This window comes from Schistocerca nitens, chromosome 9 (genome assembly GCF_023898315.1).
Source record: "Schistocerca nitens isolate TAMUIC-IGC-003100 chromosome 9, iqSchNite1.1, whole genome shotgun sequence".
NCBI lineage: Eukaryota > Metazoa > Arthropoda > Insecta > Orthoptera > Acrididae > Schistocerca > Schistocerca nitens.
The window spans coordinates 119,335,947-119,355,614 of NC_064622.1; the positions used below are offsets into that span (position 1 = coordinate 119,335,947).

At 44.2% G+C, this 19,668-nt stretch overlaps 1 protein-coding gene across 1 annotated transcript in view; it reads left to right on the plus strand.

Annotated features, from left to right (window-relative positions):
• The first annotated feature begins 293 nt into the window (after positions 1-293).
• Positions 294-19,668, plus strand: part of LOC126204047 (roundabout homolog 2-like) — a 318,078-nt gene continuing 298,703 nt past the window's right edge. The window contains exon 1 of the mRNA XM_049938471.1: positions 294-1,484. Coding sequence (XP_049794428.1) covers positions 1,355-1,484 — 130 coding nt within the window. The 5' untranslated portion in view covers positions 294-1,354. The remainder of the gene's footprint in view (positions 1,485-19,668) is intronic.

Sequence of the window (19,668 nt, forward strand, 5' to 3'; positions counted from 1 at the left end):
GGGGGGGGGAGGGACGTGTGACAAAATATATCAGCCATTATTCGGTTCTTCCGGTCTCGTCATAAAACTGCGGCCTTATTTTTATTCCGCTATTGGTTAGTGGCCTAAGAGAACCATCCACATCGCAAAGCTACGAGTTGCACGTCATGAACTCCGCACCGCGCCGCTGTTCCGAGCCGGCAGGATGTCGGCTGTCTTCGCATGTGTTCGAGTCCGTCCGCGCCGTGTCACCCCCACCACCGCGTCTGGCTCTCCGGCGAAACACTCCAACCCCGCACAGCCGGCAGCTCAGTTGCGCACGAGCAACGCGCGCGCTAGTGTCGTGCGGCGGTGAGGAATCAGGCGCCACCCAGGGCGCGAAGTGTGGTCATGTCGCGGACTGTCGTGGTCGCCGAGTTCGCATCAAAGTGATCCAAACACACAAGCAGCCTCTCATACTATCTTAATAGATGGACTGCTGTGCCGAATGCGTGTTAATGCTCACAGAGCATTGTTGCAACTGACTATTGTTTCCTGGTTTTGGCGTCAACGCGTTATTTCGAAACATACCAAGTACCCGTCGTTACGAAGCTAGTTATTTAGCCCTTAAGCTCTACGACTTGAAGCCAGTTAGAGAAAATTGAACTGATGCACACAAAAATAAATTGTTTTGCAAATAGGTGGAACTCAATCTGACATATCTCTTACCAGAGACTCATCACTCTCTTAAAATTTATTACGCCCTCTGTATTTAACTAGGCCAGTAATCTGCCGTACATTTCTGCAGAGAATCTTTTAAAAAACAGTCAAGAATTAGTGTTATGGTGGTTTTATTAGGAAGCCAGTTGGATTATTCATCAGCATTCCATCGAAAGTAAAATCCGCTTTATCCTGAATCCGCCGAGAGGGATTATTCACTACCAAGGACGGAGTTCTGAGACAACTGCAAAAATTAAGAACTGGATGTTACAGTTCTCAAATATGTCAGTTGCAGCAACTCATGTTCGAGTCTGAACCGCCAGTATAGTCGAACATAATGCCACTCTAGTCTCCATTCAATATTACGCGTTCTCAATAATTCATGGAAGAAGGACTTCTTTTACTGCAATCAAGTCAGAACACATCTCTGTTTCAAGCCGAGAATATTGCTGTGACGCAGCTGTAATGAACTGAAGATATCAGTGGCTTTTCTGAAGAGTTTTGTTGAGCAAAATCATCGTCGGCCGCAGACTGGAGAGACAATGCATCGCAGCTGGAGAGGCTCCACACGTGACGGACGGCCTGTCCGTTCCTAGCGATTGTGCAGCACATAGCCAGTGACGGGGACCGACGTGCGGTGCATTGTGAACACAGCCAGCAGAGTTCATCCGCAGAAATGTCCTCCAGTCTTCAGCGGCGACCTTCGGCGTCCTTCTGGAAGCACCACCGGCGCCCACTGCCCTGGTGCGCCGTAGCGCTGCTTCTGGCTGCGGCGGTTGTCGCGGAGCCAACAACCCCAGCGCAAGGTAGGAAAATTATGATACCAGGCAAACGATTAAGACACGCGGTACGGTTTGAGTGCTCTTTTTTCTGCTGTTTGCATGTGTGATTTTCTGCCTCTTTTGCGTCTTTTTGAAGTCAGCCTGCAATCGGAAAATCGAACAGGATTCATTTCCTGCCTCTCTTGCGTCTTTTTGAAATTAGACTGCAATCGGAAAATCGGACTAGGTTCATTTTCTCTAATTATCCAGCTGCAGTCCAAATATATTCATGCAAACAAATGCACTTGTAAATGAGCATAAATTCTCGAAACGTATTGTGCTAAGCATCAAAGGATAAGTAACTGGAGCAGTTTTCATTATCTAATCACGAATTACTTGCATAATTACCTGGGATTCCACGTTTCTCAGTGTTTTTTTTTTTTTTTCAGCCAAGATCGCGGCTTGGAATGTTTTTGTTGCCTCAATAACCGTCTGCGACAGGTACTAGCTGACATCTTCGGATCTTCAGGAAATATATTACTGCATACGAATCACACAGCCATGACAAGAGCGCACGCTGTTTATAAAACTTTCAGCTAGTCAAATACGTAACTGTGGCAACTTTGTTTTATAAATGGAGTGTGCCCTCGTTATGGTTGTGCGATTCACGCACAGTAATATGATTTCCAGAAGATTCGAAGATGACAGACTCTGCTGAAAACGGACTTTCAGGAAATAGAAATATTTCGAAACGGGATCTTGGCTGCTAAAATTCTTATTAATCAGCAAACAGCAGTTCGCGCTCAGCAACGTGTGCAACTTACGTACGAGAGTACTATTCCCTACTGCTGGCTGACTTTCTTCCTTTCGACTACGAAGCAATGAAGAAGTAAATCTTACTACGTTTGGGAGGGACGTTCCCACACGTGTCTTCCTCTTACGTCGCGAGGAGACACCAGTGTGTTATGGAGGTCAAACACAGCTATCGATACGATATAATCGAATTTGTTTTATATGACGACCTGAGGGCTGATCTGTGACTACCAAAGTAGCTGCTCCCTATTTCAACTGATAATGAGGCGAACGTTGATCGTGCTTTATGGTTTTGTGTGATGTCAGGACTTGTTCCCAAAACACTGCGCGCGAGGTTTTAATGCGTCGCGTAGTGGCTCATCCATCTATTATTTTTAAGTAGTACCCTGTTGCAAAAATGTGTGTGAAATCTTATGGGACTTAACTGCTAAGGTCATCAGTCCCTAAGCTTACACACTACTTAACCTAAATTATCCTATTACACACTACTTAACCTAAATTATCCTAAGGACAAACACACACACCCATGCCCGAGGGAGGACTCGAACCTCCGCCGGGACCAGCCGTACAGCCCATTACTGCAGCGCCTTAGACTGCTCGGATAATCCCGCGCGGCTACCCTGTTTCCCCGTGTCTGTCTTGATATTTTACTCTTAATTTTACCTAATATTTCTGCTGTGTTTCATCTGATTGTTATGGTTAGTCCTTTATTAATCTTACAAAAGCAGGATTGCATTTTCCATACGTGTAAGAGAATACACCATCGTTTTCAAACGTATTGTTATTTTTAATCGCTTTTCACCACCATCGACTGTATTCATTTCAAACAAAGACACTGATAACCTCGCCGCTTAGCACCACTAATGTAATTCATCATCATCGTCATCAAAATATTACTGAGCAGAACTGAAGTGAATTACGATGGAATGGAATGTGTTAAAGAAGAGAATAGCATTATATTTCACCTAATTATAGGTCGTTTAGTGTGAGAAATACTTTAAAACATCGCCTGTACAAAGAAAAACTTCACAAACTGCCCGCCAGTAAGATACCTCTTTACGAAGACCTCTTCTCGTACGTACTCCACTCCTTCTTTTTCGTCTTTTCTTCAAGGTGAGTGGCAAAAATTGTAAAAATGTCTGGTTGTTAAGACGAGTCGCTTTTGGTGTTCAAGGGGTATGTCTAATTGATCACATTTGTTGTGCAGATGATATATCAGCTGTTCCGCAAGACTGTTGATGATGAACTCTGGTCTGACTTTTTCGTCGCCATTTTTTTTTTGGTCCCCACTATATACATTAAAGCATGCAACGTCCAAGAAATGACGACCGAGCGAGGTGGCGCAGTGATCAGCACACTGGATTCTCATTCGGGAGGACGACGGTTCAAACCTGCGTCTTGTTATCCTGATTCAGGCTTTCCACGATTTCCCTAAATCGCTTCAGGAAACGCCGGGATGGCTCCTTAGAAAGGGCACGGCCAACTTCCTTCGCCATCCTTCCCTAATCCTATGGGACTGATGGCCTCGCTGTTCGGTCCCCTTCTCCAAGTCAACCAGCCAACCAATAAACGGCATAGAATATCACGATAATATTTTCTCCGGTCTGCATGTGGCCATTTTGTAGCTTTTGAACTGGAAATGGCTCCTATCCACGTCCCCCATATTTTTCTTGTAGTCCAAGACAACACTTTGTTTGTGTACGATGCTATTATTTGAATTTATTTCCTGAAATATATTGTCCTGGAACGTGCCAACCATCAAAAAGTCTGTCTTGTCTTCCTATTTCAACATTATTTGTGCATTCGCACATCCTCAGTTTTTTCATTTTTCAGGATGTCAGGGAACTTTTTCCTGTTTTGGCGCATTGTGCAGGCAAACGTCGTTGGTCTTAATCGTAACTTCGTAAAACAGATCTGGACCAGTGTAGCAGTTGTTGAATTAAATACAGTAACTGACGAGCAAGCGCCAAAATAATCCGAGAAGTAACATACTTTCTCTTCAGGACAGTGAGTGCCTTAATTTCTACCTTCAGGTGTAAGGAAAATCACTACAATTGGACGATAATACATAATCGTGACTTACTGGACGTGCTATCTAGTGGAGAAAGCAATAAGTAGTAGCATTATAACACCTGATAGCCTAAACTTGTCGTTCCACTTACGTACAAACCATATATTTCTGCTGGACAGTTTTTAGTATGGCCTGGACCAGTGGTCACTGGTATACCGTTCGAACATTTTCTTATGCACGTAGTATATTAATCAAGGTTTGAACGAAGAATCGGAGCTTGCGCCCAGGGAAATTGTGTCAATCGATTCAAAGGGGCCGGCCGCGGTGGTCTCGCGGTTCTAGGCGCGCAGTACGGAACCGTGCGACTGCTACGGTCGCAGGTTCGAATCCTGCCTCGGGCATGGATGTGTGTGATGTCCTTAGGTTAGTTAGGTTTAAGTAGTTCTAAGTTCTAGGGGACTGATAACCACAGCAGTTGAGTCCCATAGTGCTCAGAGCCATTTTTGATTCAAATGGTTCAAATGGCTCTGAGCACTATGGGACTTAACATCTATGGTCATCAGTCCCCTAGAACTTAGAACTACTTAAAGCTAACTAACCTAAGGACACACACAACACCCAGTCATCACGAAGCAGAGAAAATCGCTGACCCCGCCGGGAATCGAACCCGGGAACCCGGGCGCGGGAAGCGAGAACGCTACCGCACGACCACGAGCTGCGGACTTCAATCGATTAAGGTTCAGATTTGGTCCACCGGTGTATCGGGCCTTTGACTAAGATATTTTTACCGTTTGAAAAAAATCTTCTTTCGTTTCGATTTCACGTGAAAAAAAGGGTTTTTCTGGGACGTGTCAAAAAGCGCGCGACTTCTATACTTTAAACTTGTAAAAAACGGTTCAAACTTTGCACGAAGGTAGATACATGGATAAAATCAAAATCAAACTTTTTTAACCAACAATCTTTTTCCATTGTCGAGATACGATGGTTTAAAGTCGAGATCAATGTCGTACGAAAAATTTGCTCTATGTGAAATGAGTGCAAATAATCTGTTCAAAGTGAATCAGATAAATAAAAAATGTATTCTTACGATAAAATTGAAAACTCTTTCACAACTCTAGCCTCATTTGGATTTTACTTGCAAAAAACCCGTTTCTCCTTTTTTCTTACTTGCGCCACTTATTTGTTTCAAACTTGTGCGAGTCGCTTCGAATTTTGCAAGAAGGTAGAGAAATACATGATATTAATGGCTGTCTTGTTGTTTTGTGAAAGCTTTACCCGTTGCCACGGTATAAGCAACATGGTTCTAAAGACAATGAAAAAAAAATCTGTACCAAGTCAGTCGTCACCCGAGTAAGGAAAAATCTACATCGGTTGGCAAGCCATGACGGCCTAATGTCAAAATTATGACAGAGCAAAAGTTGGGAATCAGGCTCCTATCGTAGCACAAAAAAAAAAAAAAAAAAAAAAAAAAAAAAAAAAAAAAGCCGAATACGTCCTGGGCAGAGATAGGGATGTAAAGCAAGGGTCCTACTTTTTAGACTTATCAGGCGGTTTCAAAGACATTGAAATCAAAATACCGTGACACATGTACGCTGTTTTGCAGATAACACTACTTTTAGCCCTACATTCCCAAAGCAATGAGCTATCTTAAATCCACCCCCTGTGAGCGGTGTAAGAACAAATAGGCACAGATTTATGTGCTTCTAGAGTGTTGTGTACATAGTTCCGCGTAGTCAGCGCGTACACTACTTTCCCACTAGAGCGCGCCCCGCTAAACAAAACAGCGCAGGCCCAGCGCTCGTCCGTCTCTGCTCTACGAGATGGCGCTGTCTTAGAGACGGACCAAATTCTGCTTCCGCCGATCCGCGTATTAATATGTAACCCAGCCAATGAGATTGCTGCTAACGTAGAACCTTTTCTCCTTGCGGATCACACTCGCTCAGTGATACCTAAACGCTCGAGGTACTATAACGAGTGTACAGACCTCCGATTAGTCAGTCTGCATTAGTCTGCATTAGTCTATAATCAAGTTTCAGTCTGCGCCTAATAAGATTATCATATTCCTGTACATAGCCATGAAGAGAAATGTATAGACACTTTGTCAAGTATCAGAGATATGTGAGAATAAGATTAATGTACCAAGACCAAAGGAACTTCAGATAGTCAATTGTAAACAGTATCCAGAATCAAGTTACGTAATGTCTATGTTATTTATTATTTTAATAAACGTGTGTGAAAATTAATCAAGTTGTGTTTAAAGTTGGTCACCGTCAATCTGCTACTCTAAGCGTGCAAGTGGCGTTTCTATTGTCTGACCTAACGGCAGAAGATAAACACGCCACGATAAGACCACGAGACATATTGCTGACACTCGCCTACTTCGTTAGAGCGACGAGTCAAATAATCTGATGGTGTGTGTACCGAAGGTCTTACAGTACGCACACCACACAGAGAGTGAGATGCATCTACAGTAGGAAGTATCCGAAAGTGGTGGTGCTTCTATAACAGGAAGTATCCCAGAGTGAGCATGCATGCATCCTACACTTTACTGACTTGTTGTGTCATACTACACGACATGACAAACGCCTTGTTGGATGATATTTGCTGCGTGTGAAGCTATGCGACATGACATCACGTATCATGTTAGTTTACTTGGTACGATGCATTGTATTACATGACTAACAGTAAAAAGTGAAAAAGCACGAAGATGTCATGATGTTAAGACATAAATGTCTCTGAAGCTGCCAGATAAGTTGAAAAGCTAGTTCCCTTCTTTTACATCCCTAAGTCCGCCCAGGACACATTCACCTTATCTTTGTACAGCGATAGGAGTACTTTTCATTCTGGTAACAATATTAGCGCCTCTTTGTTCTGTTCCGTTCGCGTACTGGGTAACAGACCGATGACTACATGTCTCTGTACGCACTTATACTCAAGAGCACTACACGATGTATTCCTTATTGATAGCAGAACAGTTGAACAGTCAAATGCACCATGTCTAAATTCATTCAATGGGTTTTCGCGATAACTACGTCGTCTTTTGTCACCATAGACTGGTATTTAAAATACCGGCCGGCTGCGGTGACCGAGCGGTTCTAGGCGCTTCAGTCCGGAACCGGGCGACTGCTACGGTCGCAGGTTCGAATACTGCCTCGGGCATGGTTGTGTGTGATGTCCTTAGGCTAGTTAGGTTCAAGTAGTTCTAAGTTCTAGGGGACTGATGACCTCAAGATGTCAAGTCCCATAGTGCTCAGAGCCATTTGAACCATTTAAGTTCCTGAGCACATCTGTTACACTTTCATATGGACTATACCGGCCTTTTACCGACGCAGCAATGAGTCTCCGAAATCGTTCGATGACTGTTGTCAGGCCTCTTGATAAAGACTCATAACTCTGAAACTGGTCGCACTAAGCTATTGTGTGTGCTGTATCCTTTACAGTTGCAGCGCACATTCCCAGAACCTTCCAACAAATATACACCATCCAGTCACGTTAGTGTGACCAACGCCTGTGTTTGATGTCATCAAGCAATAACCACTCACAAACGTCAAGTGGCAGCAATGGTAGTGGAGGCTACGTCAAGCGTGCTAAAGGGACGCAGGAAAAAGTGTAGTCGTTGTCGTAAAGCAGAAACGGACCGCTTTATCAGGAGTCCAAAAGAGCATGATCATTGGCTTTCAGGCTAAAGGTGGAAACATTTCCGAAGTTCGTAAACTGCTCGTGTATCGCCGTGGTTGAAGTATACCGTGCATGGCAAAACTGTTGAGAAACTGACCGCCCAAGTGAACCAAGAGGCTACCAACAGTGTCTCCTCTACGACCGTTTAACGTATGGGCCTCCGCAGCAGGTGCCTCGTTCATGCATCCACGCTGACTGCTAATTATCAGTGGCGAAGACTGGAAAAGGCACGCCAACACCGCAAGTATTGCCCACTGTTTGAATACTGCTCATAGGTGTGGGATCCGCACCAGATAGGGTTGATAGAAGAGATAGAGAAGATCCAACGGAGAGCAGCGCGCTTCGCTACAGGATCATTTAGTAATCGCGAAAGCGTTACGGAGATGATAAACTCCAGTGGAAGACTCTGCAAGAGAGACGCTCAGTAGCTCGGTACTGGCTTTTGTTGAAGTTTCGAGAACATACCTTCACCGAGGAGTCAAGCAGTATATTGCTCCCTCCCACGTATACCTCGCGATGAGACCATGAGGATAAAATCAGAGAGACTAGAGCCCACACAGAGGCATACCGACAATCTGTCTTTCCACGAACAATACGAGACTGGAATAGAAGGGAGAACCGACAGAGCTACTCAAGGTACCCTCCGCCACACACCGTCAGGTGGCTTGCGGAGTATGGATGTAGATGTAGATGTAGAAGTGCGCGTCAATTGAGTGGTGGTAGGTGGCCTTTTCAGATGAATCTCTTCTTATGCTGCATTGGACAGGTGGCCTTTGGTGTGTACGGCGTGAAACGTCTGAATGCTAACACCCTGCGAGGGTCGTCGGAAAGACCCAGGCTGGAGGACGTCCCTTGGGTGATCTCGTCACTATCGAAGGTACAGTGGGTCAACCAAAATATGCGTACACCCCTGAGGACAATGTCCAATGCTACAGGCAGTGTGCTTTTCCTCGGCACGATGGTATCTATCATCAGGACAACGCAACATGTCACGTAGCTCGCAGTGTACGTGCGTCTTTTGAAGAGGTCCAGGATAAATTTGCCGCAAATCCCCTGGCCACCAAACTCCCCGGACTACAACCCAATCGAGAATCTATGGGACCACTTCGACTGAACTGTACACGCCATGGATCCTCAACCGACAAACCTCGGGCAGCTGATCACGGCATTGCAGACGGCATGGCACTACATACCTGTCGGTACCTTAGAGAACCTCACTGACTCTCTTCTTGGACGTCTCGCAGCTTTGAACAAGTTAATGTGACACGACAGCATAATCCTTCCATTCATCTTCCCTTATAGTGATTTTACGTGATCGTCCTACTTCACATAGCTTCTTAAGGCACTGCGAACGTATCTCGAATTTGTTCGTGTTTCGTGCGCTATCCGTTACGGATCTCGCGATAACTCGTGTTTTATACACACTGTCTGTAGATGGTATCTGTGATATATTTTAACTGCTTCGTCGTTTACGTGCTTACACCAGTAGGCAGTGTATCAAACTTGATTGCTTCATGTACTTTTTCCATGTTTTGTGTTTGAAATGTAGTTTGGTATTTCAAATAGTTGCTACTTTCTTGAAGTTCCTCAGACTGAGAAAACGGAAGGTGCTATCTATACTGACTCGAAAATGCTTTTTATAGCCAAGATCATATTAATTAATATTTGTTATTGACGACCGCTTTCGACAGCTGAAACTAACATCTTCTGATCTTCAAAAATTTTTTTTCGTTATAAACTGTGTCCCATCATAAGTGATAAACTCATTATGGAACACGATTTACAACAAAAAATTTTTGAAGATCGGAAGATGACAGATTCATCTGTCGAAACCAGTCGTCAATAATACATACCAATTAAAGCGATATTTTCAAGTTACTGTGGTTCATGGTGTGGGTTCCTGTTGTCATGTCCTAGTTCATGAACCACGGGCAACGTATGAGTGGCCAAGTAAGTGGTCCCGACAGTCGGGATACCAGTTACTTTAGAACAAGGCTGGGCATCTCGGACATATTCTGAGTCGTGGTCACCTTTGTGCTCATACGGCAAAGACTACCAAATCCACCGGTTAGTCCCTCAGCCGTTAGGAATAAAACCCAATGGGACTCGGGGCAAGTAAGGCTAGCAACCTGCTTCCCTGGTACTTTAAATATGATGCTGGCAACAATCAGAGCAAAATGCCTCGGACCTTTGGAGCTGACGGAGTCCCATCACTAACTGACAAACCAGGGACTCCCAAGATACGACTTGGCAAACAAATGGTAATGAGATGGGGAGCTATTAATATCAATGGGGGCTACTCTGGGAAGAAGGTAGAGCTGGCAGAGGCTGAAAGCAAGATGGGGCTGGACGTTTTAGCTGTTAGTGCCGTTCGGGTAAGGGGTGAGAAAGAAGAGGAAGTGGGAAAATACAAGGTCTACCTGTCGGGAGTCAAAGCAGGAAAAGCACAATGGGGTGTAGGGCTTTACATCAGGAAAGAAATGGAACCCAGCGTAGTTGCAATAAGGTATGTAAACGAACGACTGATGTGGATAGATTTGACAGTGTCTAGCAAGACAATTAGGATTGGGTCAGTATATTCGCATTGTGAAGGGACAGATCAAGATAAGATGGATAGTTTTTATGAGGCACTCAGTGATGTAGTTGTTAGAGTAAAGGACAAGAACAGTGTTCTGCTCATGGGTAATTTTAACGCCAGGATTGGAAATCGAACAGAAGGGTATGAAAAGGTTATGGGTAAATTTGGAGAGGATATGGAGGCCAACAGGAATGGGAAACGACTCTTGGATTTCTGTGCCAGTATGGGCTTAGTAATCACAATCTCCTTTTTTAAACATAAACACATTCACCGGTATACTTGGGAAGGCAGGGGAACCAGATCTGTCATTGACTATATAATAACAGATCAGGAATTCAGGAAGGCTGTGAGGGACACACGTGTATTCAGGGGATTGTTTGATGACACTGATCATTATTTAATCTGCAGTGAAATTGGGATTGTGAGGCCGAAAGTGCAGGAGGTCAGGTCCATATGTAGGAGGATAAGAGTGGAGAAACTTCAGGATAAGGAAATCAGGCACAAGTACATAACAGCGATTTCAGAAAGGTACCAGTTAGTTGAATGTAGTCAATTACAGTCATTGGAAAAGGAATGGACAAGGTACAGGGACGCAGTACTAGAAGTGGCTAAAGAATGTCTTGGAACAGTAGTGTGTAAAAGTAGGATGAAGCAAACAGCTTGGTGGAATGACACAGTCAAGGCAGCCTGTAAAAGGAAAAAGAAGGCGTATCAAAAATGGCTACATACTAGAACTCAGGTAGACAGAGAATGTTATGTTGTAGAAAGAAACAAAGCCAAACAGATAATTGCAGCATCCAATAAGAAATCTTGGGAAGACTTTGGAAACAGGTTGGAGACCACGGGTCAAGCTGCTGGAAAACCATTCTGGAGTGTAATTAGCACTCTTCGAAAGGGAGGTAAGAAGGAAATGACAAGTATTTTGGACAGGTCAGGAAAACTGCTGGTGTATCCTGTGGATGCCTTGGGCAGATGGAAGGAATATTTTGAAGAGTTGCTCAATGTAGGTGAAAATACGATCAGTAATGTTTCAGATTTCGAGGTAGAATGGGATAGGAATGATGATGGAAATAGGATCACATTTGAGGAAGTGGAGAAAATGGTCAATAGATTGCAGTGCAATAAAGCAGCTGGGGTGGATGAAATTAAGTCGGAGTTCATCAAATACAGTGGAATGTCAGGTCTTAAATGGCTACACAGGATAATTGAATTGGCCTGGGAGTCGGGACAGGTTCCATCAGACTGGACGAAAGCAGTAATCACACCAATCTTTAAACATGGAAACAGAAAAGATTGTGGGTAAAATCTTCTCAGGTATTGTTGAAAGGAAAGCGCGAGTATTAGTTGAGGACCAATTGGATGAAAATCAGTGTGGGTTTAGGCCTCTTAGAGGTTGTCAGGACCAGATCTTTAGCTTACGGGCCGGCCGCTGGTGGCCGAGCGGTTCTGGCGCTACAGTCTAGAACCGCGCGACCGCTACGGTCGCAGGTTCGAATCCTGCCTCGGGCATGGATGTGCGTGTTGTCCTTAGGTTAGTTAGGTTTAAGTAGTTCTAAGTTCTAGGGGACTTATGACCTCAGCAGTTGAGTCCCATAGTGCTCAGAGCCATTTTTTTTTTTAGCTTACGGCAAATAATGGAGAAGTTTTATGAGTGGAACAGGGAATTGTATCTATGCTTTATAGATCTAGAAAAGGCATATGACCGGGTTCCTAGGAGGAAGTTATTGTCTGTTCTACGAGATTATGGAATAGGAGGCAAACTTTTGCAAGCAATTAAAGGTCTTTACATGGATAGTCAGGAAGCAGTTAGAGTTGACGGTAAATTGAGTTCATGGTTCAGAGTAGTTTCAGGGGTAAGACAAGGCAGCAACCTATCTCCACTGTTGTTCGTATTATTTATGGATCATATGTTGAAAACAATAGACTGGCTGGGTGAGATTAAGATATGTGAACACAAAAAAAGCAGTCTTGCATATGCGGATGACTTAGTTGTGATGGCAGGTACGATTGAAAGTTTGCAAAGTAATAATTCAGAGCTAAATCATAAATGTAAGGACTATGGTATGAAGATTAGCATCTCCAAAACGAAAGTAATGTCAGTGGGAAAGAAATATAAACGGATTGAGTGCTAAATAGGAGGAAGAAAGTTAGAACAGGTGGACGGTTTCAAGTACTTAGGATGCATATTCTCACAGGATGGCAACATAGTGAAAGAACTGTAAGCGAGGTGTAGCAAAGCTAATGCAGTGAGCGCTCACCTACGATCTACTCTCTTCTGCAAGAAGGAAGTCAGTACCAAGACTAAGCTATCTGTGCACCGTTCAATCTTTCGACCAACTTTGTTGTATGGGAGCGAAAGCTGGGTGGATTCAGGTTACCTTATCAACAAGGTTGAGGTTACGGATATGAAAGTAGCTAGGATGATTGCAGGTACTAGTAGATGGGAACAATGGCAGGAGGGTGTCCACAATGAGGAAATCAAAGAAAAACTGGGAATGAACTCTATAGATGTAGCAGTCAGGGCGAACAGGCTTAGATGGTGAGGTCATGTTACACGCATGGGAGAAGCAAGGTTACCCAAGAGACTCATGGGTTCAGCAGTAGAGGGTAGGAGGAGTCGGGGCAGACCAAGGAGAAGGTACCTGGATTCGGTTAAGGATGATTTTGAAGTAATAGGTTTAACATCAGAAGAGGCACCAATGTTAGCACTGAATAGGGGATCATGGAGGAATTTTCTAAGGGGGGCTATGCTCCAGACTGAACGCTGAAAGGCATAATCAGTCTTAAATGATGATGATGATGATTTCAAGTTACTACTATCATCTTGAAGTATATCTCGCTTTTAGAGATGTACCTATTCAGTAAACGGAAGGAAATTAAAATTTTTGAAATACTTGCCTTCACTTTTAGCGATGATTCTTCATATGTTTCTAGTGAGAATGAAAGTCCTAGTGATTGTCAGTGAATGGTTTTATGGTTCTGAGAACGATTCTAGTTACCGAGATATCATTAGACCTGAAAAGAAGCGTAAGGCGGCAGTGTTTTCAAGTGATTCCCACAGTAACGAAGATGGTGATCCTGTTCCTGCCAATTATTCGTTTTGCCATTATGTTAATATTATCCCTAAATACTTATACGACTTCATTGTATAAGATATACAACCCATTCTTATAATCGGATACCATCTGGTTCTTTCACTTTGTAATAGGCACATTCTTGTATTTATGCTCAGCACATCCTCTATTACTTTCGTTTGTGTAGAACGTTCACCGTCGAGTACAGCGTACTGGGTTCTGTTAGTTAAATTTTCGTTGAGCCAATCACATATTTGCGAAGAAACTCCATATGACTGCGCTTTGGTAAGCAATCTACGAAGAGGTACATTGTCTAACGCCTTCCAGAAATCTTCATTGTCGGAAACTAATCGTTCACCTGCATCCGCTGCCTGCAAGCTGCGTGCGGCTCAGGGCGGCTGACTGCTATAAGGGGGACCCAGGTTCGATCCCCGATATTGCCAGGAATATTTCCATGGTGCGAGGACTGGAACTGGGGACACGTAGCCTTCTAATGCCAACTGAGGAGCTACTTCACCGAGTGGTAGTGACTCCAGCTCACGTAAACTGACAACGGGCTGGAGGGCGGTGTGCTGTAGAGATCAGAAACGCAGCGAAGAGGAGTCTAATATTTGGGTGGTATGCTTGACAGATCAATGCGCTGCTGTAGCATCAGCACTATGGGGCTTCCTTCGATCCGCGAGTATGATGAATCTGGTGCTGCTGTCGCTTCATTCTGGCCGACACGTTCTCTTATTGACACATGTAGGAGTGAAAGGCTAGTTTGTATCGGAGATGTGTACACGATCTTGCCGCTGTAAAGTAAACACTGGCAAGGCGAAATCACCGATTGTAGGGATCAGATGGATTTTAACGAAGCTGTGTTTGGAGAGTGTGGAAGGTGTAAGACGAAAATTAATTCATGCAAAATACACAATTGCAAATGTTCTACATTAGAGCAGGAGTGATATCTAGAATAAGTTTCACGATATAGCCCACGCTTCAGAAAAACCATACTAATTTGTTCCACTACAAACAAAACGATTGTAGTTTATCTACTCCACCGCCAGTATGAGAAAACATACACTCCTGGAAATGGAAAAAAGAACACATTGACACCGGTGTGTCAGACCCACCATACTTGCTCCGGACACTGCGAGAGGGCTGTACAAGCAATGATCACACGCACGGCACAGCGGACACACCAGGAACAGCGGTGTTGGCCGTCGAATGGCGCTAGCTGCGCAGCATTTGTGCACCGCCACCGTCAGTGTCAGCCAGTTTGCCGTGGCATACGGAGCTCCATCGCAGTCTTTAACACTGGTAGCATGCCGCGACAGCGTGGACGTGAACCGTATGTGCAGTTGACGGACTTTGAGCGAGGGCGTATAGTGGGCATGCGGGAGGCCGGGTGGACGTACCGCCGAATTGGTCAACACGTGGGGCGTGAGGTCTCCACAGTACATCGATGTTGTCGCCAGTGGTCGGCGGAAGGTGCACGTGCCCGTCGACCTGGGACCGGACCGCAGCGACGCACGGATGCACGCCAAGACCGTAGGATCCTACGCAGTGCCGTAGGGGACCGCACCGCCACTTCCCAGCAAATTAGGGACACTGTTGCTCCTGGGGTATCGGCGAGGACCATTCGCAACCGTCTCCATGAAGCTGGGCTACGGTCCCGCACACCGTTAGGCCGTCTTCCGCTCACGCCCCAACATCGTGCAGCCCGCCTCCAGTGGTGTCGCGACAGGCGTGAATGGAGGGACGAATGGAGACGTGTCGTCTTCAGCGATGAGAGTCGCTTCTGCCTTGGTGCCAATGATGGTCGTATGCGTGTTTGGCGCCGTGCAGGTGAGCGCCACAATCAGGACTGCATACGACCGAGGCACACAGGGCCAACACCCGGTATCATGGTGTGGGGAGCGATCTCCTACACTGGCCGTACACCACTGGTGATCGTCGAGGGGACACTGAATAGTGCACGGTACATCCAAACCGTCATCGAACCCATCGTTCTACCATTCCTAGACCGGCAAGGGAACTTGCTGTTCCAACAGGACAATGCACGTCCGCATGTATCCCGTGCCACCCAACGTGCTCTAGAAGGTGTAAGTCAACTACCCTGGCCAGCAAGATCTCCGGATCTGTCCCCCATTGAGCATGTTTGGGACTGGATGAAGCGTCGTCTCACGCGGTCTGCACGTCCAGCACGAACGCTGGTCCAACTGAGGCGCCAGGTGGAAATGGCATGGCAAGCCATTCCACAGGACTACATCCAGCATCTCTACGATCGTCTCCATGGGAGAATAGCAGCCTGCATTGCTGCGAAAGGTGGATATACACTGTACTAGTGCCGACATTGTGCATGCTCTGTTGCCTGTGTCTATGTGCCTGTGGTTCTGTCAGTGTGATCATGTGATGTATCTGACCCCAGGAATGTGTCAATAAAGTTTCCCCTTCCTGGGACAATGAATTCACGGTGTTCTTATTTCAATTTCCAGGAGTGTATATACTGCGTCAGACAAAAACTGCGCACTGAGCAACGTCCCCGTTATGTCCCTGGGGCAAAAAAGCGCCCTATTTCTGTATTCATTTCGTCATCGTGGCTTGCGTTTATGGGCTAACAGCGAGTGGTGTAACTTGTCATTCACTTCTGTAATTTATTTTAATGATTAATCACCATTTAGAAACGGCACTCCATTCTCACGTCATGTTTTCTGGTACTTTAGCTACAGACACATTAACGCCTCCAAAGTATGTACATGTCAACGTAATTATTAGACATTCTATGACTAGATATCAAATATTAAAACAAATTTACAGCAATCCTCGAAAAGGTTTTATCTATATAAATATACAGGATGACATTTACTAAACTATATGAAAAAAGAGAATTGAAATGAGCTACAAACTACGACGTGCACACACTTTATTCAACGTGCAAACGTATCTGCAGATATTCTATTTTGGAATGTTTGATATGCCTGCCATCATTGGCGATGATGTGCAGTCGAATAGCGAAATTCTGCATGACCCGCTGAAGTGTCGGAACATCGATGCTGTCGATGACCTTTGGAATGGCTGTTTTCAGCTCAGCACTGGTTTTGGGGTTTTTGCTGTACATCTTATCTTTAACTTTTTTTATTTTTGGTCATCAGTCTTCTGGCTGGTTTGACGCGGCCCGCCAAGAATTTCTCTCCTGTGCTAATCTCTTCATCTCAAAGTCGCATTTACAAGCTACGTCCTCAATTATTTGCTGGGGGTATTCCAGTCTATATCTTCCTCTACAGTTTTTGCACTGTGCAGCTCCCTCATGTCTTAACAGATGTTCTATCATCCTGTTCCTTCTCCTTATCAGTGTTTTGCTCATGTTCCTTTCCTGTCCGATAATGCGCAGGTCCTCCCCATTCCTAAGTTTATCAGTCCACTTAATTTTCAATATTCGTCTGTAGCACCACATCTCAAATGTTTCGATTCTCTTCTGTTGCGGTTTACCCGCCGTCCATGTTTCACTACCATACAAGGCTGTACTCCTTAAATTAAGGACTATGTTTGATATTAGTAGACTTCTCTTGGCCAGGAATGCTCTTTTTGCCATTGCTAGTCTGCTTTTGATGTCATCCTTGCTTCGTACGTCATTGGTTATTTTACTGTCTAGGTAGCAGAATTGTTTAACTTCATGTACTTCGTGACCATCAGTCCTGATGTTAAGTTTCTCGCTGTTCTCATTTCTACTACTTCTCATTACCTTCGTCTTTCTTAGATTTACTCTCTGTACTCGTTAGACTGTTCATTCCGTTCAGCAGATCGTGTAATTCTTCTTCACTTTCACTCAGGTTAGCATTGTAATCAGCGAATCGTATCATTGATAGCCTTTCATCTTGAATTTTAATTCCACTCCTGAACCTTTCTTTTGTTTCCATCATTGCTTCCTCGATGTACAGATTGAACAGTAGGGACGAAAGGCTACATTCTTGTCTTACACTCTTTTTGATAAGAGCACATCGTTCTTGGTTGTCTACCTCTATTAATCTCTCTTAGCTGTTGTACGTATTGTATATGACCCGTCTCTCCCTATAGCTGACCTCTACTTTTTTCAGAATTTCGAACATCTTGCACTATTTTACATTGTCGACGCTTATTCCAGGTCGACAAATCCAATGAACGTATCTTGATTTTTCTTTAGTCTTGCTTCTATCATTAACCGCAACGTCAGAATTGCCTCTTTCCTAAAGCCAAACTGATCGTCATCTAGCGCATCCTCAATTTTGTTCTGTGTATTATTCTTGTAAGCAACTTGGATGCGTGAGTTGTTAAGCTGATTGTGCGATAATTCTCGCACTTCTCAGCTCTTTCCGTCTTCGGAATTGTGTGGATGATGCTTTTCCGAAAGACAGATGGTATGTCACCAGACTCATATATTCTACACACCAACGTGAATAGTCGTTTTGTTGCCAATTCCACCAATCATTTTAGAAATTCTGATGCTATGTTATCTATCCCTCCTGCCATATTTGATCTGAAGTCCTCTAAAGCTCTTTTGAATTCTGATTCTAATACTGGATCCCCTATCTCTTGTAAATCGACTCCTATTTCTTCTTCGATTACATCAGACAAATCTTAGCCCTCATAGAGGCTTTCAATGAATTCTTTCCACCTACCCGCTCTCTCCTCTGCATTTAACAGTAGAATTCCCGTTGCACTCTTGATATTATTAGCTTTGCTTTTAATGTCACCGGAGATTGTTTTGACTTTCCTGTGTGCTGAGTCTGTCTTTCCGACTATCATTTCTATTTATTTCATTCCTCATATACTTGTATTTCTCTATTCCTGAGGTTCCCAGAAAGTTTTTTTACTTCCTCTTTTCATCGATCAGTTGAAGTATTTTTTCTGTTACCCATGGTTTTTTCGCAGTTACCTTCTTTGTACCTATATTTTCCTTCTCAACTTCTGCAATGGCCCTTTTTAGAAATGTCCTTTCCTCTTCAACTGTACTCTATACTGAGCTATTCCTTATTGCTGTATCTATAGCCTTAGAGAACATCAACCGTATCTCATTCCTTAGTACTTCTTTGCGTATTGATTCTTCCTGGCTAATGTTTTCAACTTCAGCCTACTCTTCATCATTATTATATTGTGATCTGAGTCTACATCTGCTCCTGGGTGCACCTTAGAATCCAGTATCTGATTGCGGAATCTTTGTCTAACCATGATGTAATTTAATTGAAATCTTCCCGTATCACCCGGTCTTCTCCAAGTATACCTCCTCCTCTTGTAGTTCTTGAACAGATTATTCGTTATTACTAGCTGAAACTTGTTACAGAACTCAATTAGTCTTTCTCCTCTCACAATGATTGTCCCAAACTCATATTCTACTGTAACCTTTTCTTCTACTCCTTCCCCTACAATTGCATTCCCGTTACCGATGACTGTTAGATTTTCATATCCCTTTACATACTGTATTACCGTTTCAATATCCTCATACACTTTTTCTGTCTCTTCATCTTCAGCTTGCGACGTCGGCATGTGTACCTGAACTATCGTTGTCGGTGTTGGTTTGCTGTCGATTCTGATAAGAACAACCCCGTCACTTAACTGTTCACAGTAACACACTCTCGCCCTACCTTGCTATTCATAACGAATCTTACTACCGTTATACCATTATCTGATGCCGTTGATATTACACTATACTCATTTGACCAGAAAACCTCTTTCCAGTTCACTTCACTGACCCCTAGTATATCTAGATTGAGCTTTTGCATTTCAGGTTTTCTAGTTTCCCTACCACGTTCAAGCTTCTGGCATTCTACGACTCGACTCTTAAACGTTACCCTTTCGTTGATTATTCAATCTTTTTCTCATGGTAACCTCCCCATGGGCAGTCCCCTCCCGGAGATTTGAATGGAGATTCCGGAATCTTTGCCGGCCGGAGTGGCCGAGCGGTTCTAGGCGCTAGAGTCTGGAACCGCGTGACCGCGACAGTCGCAGGTTCGAATCCTGCCTCGGGCATAGATGTGTGTGATGTCCTTAGGTTAGTCAGGTTTAAGTAGTCCTAAGTTCTAGGGGACTGATGACCTTAGAAGTTAAGTCCCATAG